The 13,164-nt window shown below is 37.3% G+C and overlaps 1 protein-coding gene across 1 annotated transcript in view; it reads left to right on the top strand.

Moving 5' to 3' along the window:
- MYLK (myosin light chain kinase) overlaps nucleotides 1-13,164 on the top strand; it is a 195,133-nt gene that overhangs the window by 44,979 nt on the left and 136,990 nt on the right. The window contains exon 2 of the mRNA XM_081315205.1: nucleotides 7,723-7,892. Coding sequence (XP_081171331.1) covers nucleotides 7,731-7,892 — 162 coding nt within the window. The 5' untranslated portion in view covers nucleotides 7,723-7,730. The remainder of the gene's footprint in view (nucleotides 1-7,722; nucleotides 7,893-13,164) is intronic.

Genomic DNA, 13,164 nt, shown 5'->3' with positions numbered 1-13,164 from the left:
TATGATATTTTGTCTAACAGTGTTGAAATCTCTTAGGGCTGCCACAAAGAAGAGAGGGGTCAATCTATTCTCCAAAGAACCCGAAAGCAGGGCAAGAAGCAATGGATGGAAACCAATCAAGGAAAGATCCAATCTAGAATCAAGGAGAAATTAGAACAACTAGTTCTAATTGTTGAAATAATTAATTAATGGAACAACTTGTGTCCAGAAGTTGTGGGTATGTCAGTACTGGAGGTTTTTAAGAATAGATTGGACAATTATTTTTCTGAAATGGTATAGGGCAGGGGTAGGCAACCTCGGCTCTTTTATGACTCATGGACTTCAACTCCCAGAATTCCTGAGCCAGCTGGCTCAGGAATTCTGGGAGTTGAGGTCCATGAGTCATAAAAGAGCCGAGGTTGCCTACCCCTGGTATAGGGTTTCCTGCCTAAGCAGCAGGTTGGACTAGAAAACCTCCAAGGTCTCTATTTCCAACTCTGTCGTTCTCTGTTGTTTTATCAGTACAAAGCTAGTCTTAAGTCTTGTCCAGTATTCAAATCTCAAAAGAAGAAACCTATTCATGTTGTTCCTCAACAGTCCGCCTCTCACATCTATCCTAAGGTGTTAGTGGAAACATCTGGATTAGGTTTTGTTGCTTAAAGCCCATTAGGAAGCTGTGCTTTACTAGAATCCTGACCATTCATGAAAATAATGTTTAGCAGCCTGAAGGAGAATGAATATAAAACAGTTCAAAAATTTTGTTGGTGGAAAGGGAGGAGTAATAATTCCATAAAGTTTTTAAAAGTTAACATCTTATACAACTTAATTTATTGAAGTAGAGACAATGAATGCAAATACATAATGGCATTTTGCTACACAAAATAAATTAATTGATGGAGGTCTACCAGCTAGCTTAATCCTAAAATTTATTCTGAATGCATTCTTATCAATTACACAACACTGTATTTATGAAAGTATTGTTCTGTGCTGCATTTTCAGAAGTTTGGGTTCATCATTTTTAGAAAACCGTTTTGCATTTTTTTCCTCTCCCTTTAGGAATAAAATAAGTTTACAACAAATAGGTTGTGTCGATCGGGATTTGTTTTCCCACCAGAGGAAATGCTTGCTCTATCTTCTTCTTCCAGCTCCTGCTTGGTGTTTCATGCATCACTTAAAAACATCTTCCCACACAGTCCCTCAGCCTTTCCAATTCAATAGCACGCTGCTGTGATTTTTTTCTGTTGGGAAAAGCACACAAGTTCAGTTTGCCTGCAATGCTGCTTTCACCAAAATTGCTAAAATATTGTCTTCAGGAGGTCTGCTCTGATAAAGGAGTTTCACTAACAGCCTTGGAATTCTCTGGAAATCCTCAGTCCATATATTGTACTAACCAAATGTGATCTTGTTTAATTTCTGGAATTTTGGCTCAGAAAAAGGTGATGCTCTCTGCTGAAGCCAAAATAATAAAACCTAGATTAAATACTTTCCTCCATTAAGGCAAGGTATTTATATCCAGAACCTATGTACAACCCATTCCATACTGATATTTCATGTATCTGGGTCCGTGATGACTATTTCTTTGTACCAACCACCCCTACATTGATGCATACCAAACAACTTTTCTCCATTATAAAACAAGCACAAAGATGAACAAACAAATAAATAAAACATAGATTTCATTATGTTGAGCTGTGCTTCGTATAAAGCAGATCTCCAGATTATATGAAAGGGTGTTAGAAATATTAAAGATAAAATCCTGGAAAGGAAATACTGTACATATGAACCAACAGCAGCCATATTTATTGATGCTCCCATTTTTACTGACCCCTGTAGAAAAATTGTTTGTTAGAACTGAGATTGGTTATTACAAATATACATTATTCTTTGCAACTTATTTTTGAGTGTTTCCAAATCTTTCTATAACAATATTTTAAGAATAAAAGAATACTGTATTCTAGGGAGTTCCTTTCTTGCATATGCTCACCCAAAGCTGTTAAATTGATGATGAAAATCCCGTGAACAAGGAATAGTAAAGAAGAACAGTAAAGAAGGGAAATTAAACTACCTTTTAAACAGAGTTTTAAAAGATGGTGCAGATTATTCTTATCAGTAGCTCAGTATCTTACCCAGCATATTTAAATTTGCTATTAATTTATATATTGTTTATGTACATTATTTATTTATGTGGTTTTCTTCATTATAGTACCACCCGATCTTTCTCTTTAATTAAAGGTAAAGGTAAAGGTTCCCCTGCACATGCGTGCTAGTCGTTTCCGCCTCTAGGGGCCGGTGCTCATCTCCGTTTCAAAGCCGAAGAGCCAACGCTTGTCCGAGGACGTCTCCGTGGTCATGTGGCCGGCATGACTAGACGCCAAAGGCGCACGGAACGCTGTTACCTTCCCACCGTAGTGGTCCCTATTTTTCTACTTGCATTTTTACATGCTTTCGAACTGCTAGCTTGGCAGAAGCTGGGACAAGTAACAGGTGCTCACTCTGTTACGCGGCACTCGGGATTCGACCCGCCAAACTGCCGACCTTCTGATCAACAAGCTCAGCGTCCTAACCCACTGAGCCACAATAACACAATTTACAATAAACAGTGTATAGCTCATAATATACTAAATAGTGAAAATATGATACAAAAGAAAAAGTGGGATTCAGATATTGTACAAAACCAGACAAAATCATGTCAGACAAAGCACTCTTAATCCAAGATGTGGGAGAACAATCAGGTCTTCAAGCTTTATAGGTGGGAGGTGTAATGTATTGGCATTACATGCTGTAATTGCTTGCTTATGTTTGAACTGTTTACTAATGGCTAAATTCACTTGCATGTTTTGTAATGGTTGCTGGGCTGGACTAGACTGGCTGTCTCCAGCCAGTTAAGTAGGTTTTGGGCGGGAAAGTGCTGCTTTAAATCTATTGGTCGCCGCCTAGAGGCCAACCGTATAAATAGCTGTGCAGGAGCTATTAGCTTGCTTCTGACTTTCAATAAAGCCTGTTGCTGTTTGAACCCACCGTCTCGCTCAATGCCTGCAAGAACCGAATACTCAACAGGAGGCATATAAAATTTCAAGGTGATCTCAGTCCAGAGGGCAGGTGCCCCAAAAGAGAAGGTATACTTTCGGCATCCCAACAAATAGCACTGCTTAATCAAAGGAATTTGGAACACATCAACCTTGGCTTATAGTGACTGGGCAGATATCAGGGTCTTTTACATAGCCTTGACCTGTGCCGTGTTGGGCTATTTAAGTGCTAACCAGCATCTCAAGTCATACCTGGAAGATACTAGCAACCAGTTTAGTTCTCAAAGCACAGATGTCACATGGTCATACTGAGGTATGCTCATCATTGCCTGCAGTGCTGCATTCTGAACCATCCAAGTAGATTTCAAAGGTACCTCCCGTGTGCATCATACTGCAGTAGTTAAGCTGTGATGTGACTAGGGCATCAGTGACTTATTGAAGTAACTGCTATGAATAGCATGTGGTTTTACACAATCATGAATTTATTTATTTATTTATTTAATTTAATTTAATTTGTATACCGCCCTTCTCCCGACGGTATTGTAAGATACAACAAACATGATGCAAACTTAATGTGACTTAGGTGTAGGCTCCTAAAAGTGTCATTACTAACATCAAGGCAGCCAGACACATTTCCAAATATTGCCACAGTTGTCCACTACGGGATCATTATTGCTTGTTATTGGAATGGCCTGCTAGACAACTTCATTTGTCAAAAATCCAAGAAACAAAGCCACTCCAATACGAGCCATGGAAATTGTGTAAACATAGAGTGAAAGCCAATATTGTACTTGTACTTTCTGCAGAAAAAACTGGAAGCTTTTTTCCCCTCTGTCTTTTGATTCTTTTGTCACTTTTTCATCTCCTTCCTTCCTTCCTTCCTTCCTTCCTTCCTTCCTTCCTTCCTTCCTTCCTTCCCTCCTTCTTTATTAGTTTGTGTTGGTTTTTATATTCTTTGCAAGCCTTTAATAAAATCTGTTTTAAAAATGGACAAAAAAATACCCATGGAAAATCCAGCTGCCTGCTGGACATTATATAGCTTATATTGGAGGACGAAAACTTTGAAAAAAAATCTTGAGTTCCACTAAACCTTCTAGTAGAAATCCTAGAGAATAAAACAAGAAGGCTGGAGGAGCTGGAACAGAGGACTTGATCCATTTTCTGTAACATCTGAATAACAACATTACGCAAGTAGTAACAATATTCACTTGTTGCTAATGCTGAAATAAGATATCAGCAACCTATTCAGCTGTCAGTGGAGTTTCCCATTGGACAATTGGCATAGACTAGAGCATGAAACTAGGCAACCTCTTTAGTAAAGGGGAACACCAAGTTTCCAAGATTAACGTCAGTCATCTCCCACATAGATCTTATTTAAATAAACTTAATATCAAGAAATTTGGGAATAGCTACAGAGTGCTAAAGTAGTATTTTTTGCATGTCAGTAGGATTTATAAAGGGAAAGAGAGAAAGACAGATGTCAGGAGTATTAATTTTTTTAACAAAGTAATTTTGAGGCTGGTATTTGTATGACAGAAGAATAAAGACAAGCCTTATTTAGAAAACAACTTGATGTTAGAAAACCATGAAGTTAAATACCTTATGTCTGTCCATTGCTAAAACAGTGTGCCTTCCCTGTCTTGGAAAGAGACTGAATCTCAACAGGTAAATTATCTGAATGGCTCAGGCCAGACTCAGAAGAGAAAGAGGACTGAACTGGGAGAGGAAGGAAGTGATGAAACCCCAAGAATATCAGTTTAAACCATTTTGGTACCTAACGTACATAGTTTTTAGAAATTCATTTATAGAGGGAGGGAAAATGACTGAGAGAGGGTTGACTATTCTTTCCCCAGTGATGGAGTTCCAAACTCAGTAGGGTCACTCACAGCTGCTTTTTCTAAACCAAAAGATGAGGAATCCCAGGAGTAGTATTCAGAGGGCTGCTAACATAACATCTAATTTAGCTATGCTAAATATATCTATCCGTATGTTTTGTTCTTGACAAAAAAGTATAAACTTGGGCCTCTTATGAAGTAATGAAATAAAACCTGCTTTGGAATAAATGACTTGAATCCATTAGTCATCCTTAATTAATTCTTGTTTCACTGATGAGTAATTACACTTGTAATACTAGTGAGTGTTGTGAGTTGTGAGTAATAAATGGTGTAATAGACTTGTTAGGGTTGGCAGAACTTCAGGAAAACTTAACGTGGCATGTTTTCTTCACTATCTGACTCTCATCTCCTTACATGTAAAACTGAGGATTAGTATTTTACATCCTTCATAAAGCAATGCATTACTGATTTCAGGTATTTCATCTTTTAAGATATTTTGTCCGTTCAGGGTCTTAAGATATTATGCATTTATTACTGGGATATAGGTTCATAGATGATGTATCCTGTTCAGGCATGCACATCGCTTTTGTGCTGTTGTTTTTAATTAATGGTAAGATGAGTGGAAGGAAGCAATCTCTTACTTAGAATGTAATGGTGTCATGGAAAACTGGAAATTGAATCCTGTTGTCTTTTTCATCTTTGCCAATAGGCTCTAAGGCAGATATTCTATTCCATTTTTTAAACTTCCAACTTTGTGTTTGTCCTGTCCCTAATATCTCCTATGTAATAGTTTGCATGAAATATCTTTAATTACAGAAACATAATATTCCTATATGCCAGTAGCATGGAGAAAAGCCTGAAGACTTATAGCAGTGTAACTGTATGAAGATATCATTAATTCAGGTAGACGCAGAAGGTAACATTAATCACACAAAAAGCTAGTCTTCTGATCCCATGATTTGGCAGGCTGGAATTTGTTTCATACATGGTGACTAATGGAAGCCCATCTCCAGTTTAGTAAAATGAACATGGATTGCCCAGTTTCACCAGATAGTCCCATCATTTGATCCAATTAATGTAATCCAGGTTTAATTTATCAGAGAATTAAAAAGGAACAATTTCTTGAATAAAGTATGTCCCTATTAAACAATATTTTACTCCTTATAATGAACACATTTGTCCTTCTGTTAATCAACTGAGAGTTACCGGTACTTAGAATTACCTGTTAGTCATGATGGGAATGTTGTGTTCTTTACTTTTGTACTGATGAAGGAAGATAGATAACTAACTTCAACCTCCTGTTAATTGTACCATTTCTAATCTCATCAAAAGTTCACTGATTTTCTTTCTTACATTACAGTAAATGAAGCATTTTCTCAAACATTTAAAGAGTTACTGGGCATTTACTCTTAATAAATATCAGAGCATGAATTGCCAAAGAATATACAGCTAGGCCACAGTTAATACAGGTTCAAATAATGCAATATTCAATTTAGTGCAAATTGTAAATTGATAGCAGGTTGTGTTTAATGCAACTAAAAATTCAGTTAATGTGAGGCTAGTACATGTGCAGTTGTGGTTGGGATTTTAGACACTGCTAATTTTGTGTGCAAAAGGGAGAAAAAGAAGATTCCAGTTATCCCCTGGCCACATGGTGACAGCGTGAACATGGCTGCCATTTTCTCCCACTCACTCATGGACAGGGACAAAACAGCACCCACTGGACAAATTGCTTCATTTTTCTGGTTTAATGAGGTCTGTACAATACTGCAAATCTTCTGTGATGTTGTGCAGACCTTGCTAAGGCAGACTGCTAAGACAGCAAAATGAAACAGTTTCTCCCCAGGGCCACGGAATGGCAATTTTGTTGGTAGTACAAAATGGTAGCTACTTCTGGAACTGCGCCATGTGGCTGCACAGAAAAGCCATTCATTCCAGGATTCTGGAAGGCCTTGTAGCCCTTCAAAAAGTAAGTGAGGGGAGGTTGTTTGGCCTGGTTGGGTGAGAATCGAGCCTAAGGCTGGAGAGATGCAGTGGGAGTGGAAAAACTCCTGTGGGGAGCCAAGGGGCAGGAATTGGCATGGGGCACCTTTGGAAGGACCATGGCAGGTGGGTCTTTGTCTGTATTAGGCCTCTAAGGGCCTCTCCCACTCCTGAGGCACCTTGTTCCCCACTTAACAACCCGAGCATTAGTTTAACAATTCATTGGGGAAAGCAGGGGTGGGGCTTTATTAGATGAAATGTTTCACCTAATGACCATCGCAATGTCATGGTTCTGACAGATGAAAATCTTCAAAGAACTTGAGGCATTGTTTACCTAAAAGAATCTTTATTCAGCTAGCACAACATTGGCATGTACATGGTCGAAGCCAAAATCTGAATTCTCCTCCCCTTAGCACATAGTATCAAACACAATTCCCTCCTCTAATTAACAGTCATAAATCACATTCTCCAATTAGTTTGAAATGCAGGTTTCCCCTCCTGTTCTCCTACCCGCCATTTCTTATCATCTCTTATTTCAAAAGCCCCTGCTTTCACACACTATTACAATATTGTTATGTCTGACTAACTCCCATCACACGCAACATGAAAATGTAATGGGCAGGTTCCATTATGGTCATATCTCAAAGACTACCTGTATCTTACTATTGGGCTTTTATCTAGTCATAATTTAATGATTTCAGTTTCACTTAAATAAATGGAACTTTATTTGTAAATATTTATGTTCATGTGTGTCTTCTCTGAAGAAAGTTCCATCAGATTTAGTGAGGTATACTTTTAACTACAACTATAATAGTTTGCAGATTTAAAGTGACTTCTAATAGTGCTTGTTAAGCTCATATTTGCATCCTCTTCTCTTTTTAAAAAAAATGTTTCTGAAGGTCTTAACATGGGGGATGTCAAACTGGTATCGACTCAGATCTCCAAAGCCACCTTGACTTTAAATCACTCTTCTCTAAGACCTCCAGCTTCAACAGAAGCACCAGCATTTATTCTACCTCCACGAAATATCCAGGTGCCAGTTGGAGGCACTGCAAAGTTTGAAGGACAGGTAAGCAGAGCTGTACTATGCAATAATACAGTCTGTTCTCTGGTAGTCTGAATACAGTGGAGAAAGTGTGTTCCTGTGTGTTATATGTATGACAGTCATCTGTGTGTGCAAGAGGAATGTTATATGTACTTTTATAGGTATTAAAAGTGATGTTGTTGTTATCATTATTTGCTTTTGGTTTAGTGTTGACTCCTTGCAAATTCCTGAACTAGTTTCTGAAGTTTTCTTGGCAAGAAAAGTGGTTTGCCATTGCCTTCTTTTTAGAGATTTGAGAGAATGACTGGCCCAAAATCACCCAGTTGGCTTTCTGCCTATGGGCAGGACATATATTTCTACCACAGTGCCTTAATCGTTACACTAAACTGATTCTTTTATTGTGAATTAATCGTTATTAGTTCAGTTAATGTAGATTTATGTCTGATTCTAACTTTTTTGCAAGGCATGGTTTCTGTTTTGTTTTGTTTAGTTTTAGGTTATCTATTTTTCCTTTTTCATTTATGCAAAATGGATTGAAAGACAACTCAGTTATTTTGGCCTCAGCCATGTAACTTGAAGGCCTTATTTCAAAAGTGTTAGGATTTTGGTAGCAAATTTCACATTTCAATAAACAAAAACTTGGTACCTTCTCTGGATTTGTTTAAGTATCATCAGATGTTAACAAGATGTATACGGTTCTCTCACTTTTTTCTCAATTATCTGGAGAGCCATAAATAGATAGGTTAAGATAGATTGATGATCTTGTATTTTCAGTTTTAAAAGTATCTAATAAGAATACTTCAGTAAGTAAAGCTTTATTCTTTTCTAAATGTATAAAAAGCTTGTAAAGCACTTTGGATGAAAAAAAATGATGGAGCTTTAGAAAATGACATAGATTCATAGCAAAGACTGTAAAGTAGAACAAAAATAATTACATTTGGGGAAAAGCTCCTCATCTTTCTGAACAAATTCACTTTTGTTTTAAACTAAATCAAAAATATATAGTGCTTCTTTCTAGGCTATACATAAAAATTGGCTATGGGAGTGCTAAAATGCAAAATGAACCATGGTGTTTATAAAGAAAAGTGCTTTGAATTCATAAAAATTAATTGAAGGTATATATATATATGGAATAGGATGTAGTAGCCTTTCCCTACATATCCTCTTGTATAAAAATTGTAAAATTGGTGGGTGTAAAGCGCACTTCTTGAAATGCAAGTTTCTAGAAATACTACTAAGTCTGAACGTGTCACAATTGGCCTGAGATGAATCTTTTGTGTCTCTAAAAAATTAACATCATGGTTAAAATTAAACACCAAGAGGAGATTTTCTGAATTTTCCTGGACATGGCACCTAACTGTGAAGAAGGAAAAAACAAAATCTGGGTGCAATATTTCAGGATGCAGGAAAGAATCTAACCTACCCAGACTTTTGAGTGCAGTGGCTATGTAGAGCAGGAATTCAACTGGCATTTTAATTTGTACATGCTCAAGCTTCGCCTGATTTCCAAACTTAGCTTTCTCTGAGGTCCAATTCCCATTTTACAGTGCAGAAGTATTTTTTTATTCCTCCTTTGTCCACACTTTCTCTATTGAGAATCTTCATAATAAGATTCTAAATGCTATTTTAAACAGTTATTTGGGGAGGCCAATTTGCATCTTTGTGTTTGTAAACTGGTACATGTCTTGAAAGCTTAATCTTCTCCAGACTGATCACCAGACGTCAGACTTAGGGTGGTTTTTGTTTTTCAAAGAGCAGAAAGGTACTGGCATTTTCCTTCCTTTTTACTTTTTCCTATAAACTCCTGTAATGTCTGGGTGCAACAGAGACCAGCAAAAAGTATTAATTGATGATTTATCCTTAGTATTCTTGTAGAGAATAGTAATAAAAGACTCCACCCATAGTTATCAGTTAAAATTGCAAGGTTCAAGAAATATATCAAAGGCAGTTTAATCCAGTTGCTGATATTTTATAGTATTCAGAAGTCCAGCCCCTGTAGAGATTGACTGTTTGACTGTTTGACACTTTTGTTTCTGCATATTAAAAAAAAATATTGATTTATTCCTTTCTTCCAAATTAAAATACTTTAGCAATGTTGTTGGGGGGGGAAAACAAGTGGCAGGGCTCCCTCGACAGTAATGCTTCCATACATGATGTTCTCGGTTTTTTAAGAGAGTAGAATCTGTTGATACTGAAAATGCAGGAACCAGTGTGTACCTAATTATTCTCAGCTATTTTTCTTTTTTTTTTATTTGGATACTATTACCCATTTTGGAGCCTAAATACTTTATTTCAAAACCTTGTATAATTTATGCAATTCAGAGAGCAATGATATTCTCTGATTCTGAACTAGTTCTGATGTCTGCACAAGATAAACAATAGGATTTAAATTTTACCTCATTATCTCCCGATGTTAGCATAAATGACAAATCAGCGATTAGTCATTCTAAGACAGTGATGGCAAACTTATGACACATGTATCAAAGGTGACACACCACAACATTTTGGGTGACACAGCAGCATTCACAACACCCAGCAGCAACTATTCTCGAAAGCACACCCTGTTCTTGCATGATTTGGGTGTGTGTGGAGGTTGCAGAAGAACGGGGTGTGCTTTTGCAGGGCTTCTGGAGCCTCTGAAAATAATGCAAGAATGGGGCATGCTTTTGTGTGTTTTTCAGAGATTGCAGAAGTCGCATTCTTCAAAGCCGCTTCAAGAATGAAGGCCTCATGCAACCTGGAACTACATTGGTTAGGCTGCAGAGGTCTATCAACAGAAAGAGAACAGCACCTGAACATAAGCAGTATGTGAACACAAACAGAGCGTGTGGCAGATCCTTGGGACTGCAAGGCAACCTTTTTGAGTGACAACGGTGATGTTAGGAATGAAGTTGAGGACCAGCCTCTACTTCAGGCCCAGCCTCAGGGCTGCCATTGAGTGCTGCTGCTTAGGTGTCCTAGATGGGTGTGTGTGTGTGTGTGTGTGTGTGTGATAGTGAATTGTTTCTCTTTTGTTTGGGAGAGGAGGGGTAACACACTAGCAGAGTCAAGTTAGGCATTTTCGGAATTCTTGACATGCCAAACCCCAAGGGTTCTCCATTATTCTTTTAACAGCAACACAACATAATTCATTGATTTGTGCTTCCTTGTGTTGATACTGTGTTTCATTTGAGCAAAATTAAGCATGTATCATATGGGTTCCCTATTAACTAGAATTTTATTGAGTCCTTTAGTTTTGTTTTGACAAGGATCGATATGAAGAGGCCTGCTCATAAAACTGACCTATTGCATTCTTCTCTGTATTGTTCATGCTCACTATGGAAAATGAAATAAATATATTCCAGATATTTGAGAAATAAAATCACTCTCCTCCAACGAAAACACTTTGGGAAAATATTTAGATCAGCTGAAGTTTAATTTTTATCATGTAGAGTGCAAGTATGAAATGGTATCATGCATTACATTACATTGAGGCACTTTGCTTGGAAACAGTCCATTTTCACCATTTATCTCTGTCTTTCTGGCATAGATGATGGCCTTGATTCTATAAATTTGATGCCAGGCTGAACAAAACCAGCTTTACACACAGGGATTATTTTCATGTCTAACAGGAAATGGAAAACATTAACTTGCTCTGAATTTTACCTTATATTGAGGCTGCATATTATATTTGACTTTTCCAGAGACTGTCAGTAGCCTCTTTGCATGAGGTAATAAGATAATGCCTATATGGTAGATTTTCCCCCTTTCTGTTCCTTACATTGAAGTATAGGGTGTTTTTTTTCCCAGCATAGCATCAGGCTCACTAAGCTACCTGTGAACTTTTTCTGCTTCTATTTCAGAAAAGCAGGGAAATCCTGGTTAGCACTATCTAGCTGACAGTGTGTTTAAGACTCGTATGTGCTGGAGCTGCTTGACAGTATGTTTCTTTGTTCAACGTGGTTGCAAAAATCTAGTTGGAGGAAGCACATCCTTTCTCATGGTGGTGACATTCATAGTCAGTGGTTTATTTTAAAAAAAAACAACCACAACCCATGGCAAGCCATAACAAGACTGTTTGGCAGCATATTGTGCAGACTTGCTAGAGATCATCTCTCTGTGACATGTGACATGTGTACACTATTTCTTAGTTAACAGTGTCTGCAGGGAGGGGATCAAAAACTATCTATCTCTCTGTCTCTGTCTCTACCTTTACCTCTACCTTTACATCTACCTCTATCCCTTTCCCTATCCCTATCCACAGCTATAGCTATAGCTATAACTATAGCTATCTCCACACACATACGTATACATACCTTTTCTCTACTTCAGGTGCCATTGGTTAAATAGGTACTGATTTGACTTTTTCAATTTTTAGATGAGAATCTGTAATAGGCAATTACTGTCTTTTGTCCAAATAAACTTATCTTTTTCAGGGGTACAGTTCCTTGTTTTATATTTTATGAGTTGCCCTGAAAGTTTTGATACTGGGTAACTATAAATAAATGACTCAGTAAATCGCATTGTTTCTAATTCCAGAACACTCATGGCAATCATGCTTGCCAAACAGCTATGATTATTTTGCAAGTGGCAACTTTAAGAAAGACCACAAACTGTATCCCTGGTGAGCTGCAGTCAAAAAAGGAAATCTCTAGTATACCATCTCAATATATCCTTCAGATGTGTTCAGCTGCCATTTCCATTTAAAATCTTTCTGCCTTTTAAATAAAATTGTAATAATTTCAGCCTTGCAAAGCTAAGCATAAACTTGGTCTGGCATAGTGAGAATGGTATTTCTGGTTTTTGGTTGGATATGTATTTGTTAGAATTTCATGTTGGCTCATCAAAATTCCAATAAAGATATTATGTTTAAATTGTCTATTTCAAGACAGATTTATCTTGAATTGAAACTGAATTCTTCTTTGAACATTTCTAAAATATGTGTTAGCAGAAGTTAAGATTGATGTTTCTATATTTTTGGAAAATGAAGGAAAGTAATTTTAAGAAAAAGCAGTGTAGCAGATTTGGAACTTACACATAAAATCTAGGTTGAGAGATGGACTGTTAGGATGTCCGTGTTCCCCATTTCCCAAGAAATTAAAGAGGCTGGTCTGATGTGCCAATGGATAAAGAATCTTGATTAAGGGAATGTCCTCAATGATGTTAAAAATTTACTTTCCATGTACAGGGATGGTTACGTTTTTAGAATTAGGACTTGCCTTTCACTCCTAGTGTCATTCTATATAATTACAACTTTGGGGGGATGGGTGATGGTTCTTTAGTGAGCCAGCTTGATGTGGTGATTAAGGCATCTGGC

Source organism: Vipera berus, assembly GCF_964194415.1.
Source record: "Vipera berus genome assembly, chromosome: 1".
NCBI lineage: Eukaryota > Metazoa > Chordata > Lepidosauria > Squamata > Viperidae > Vipera > Vipera berus.
Note: the sequence above shows the minus strand (reverse complement) of the source record. Positions and strands in the feature narration are given on the sequence as shown.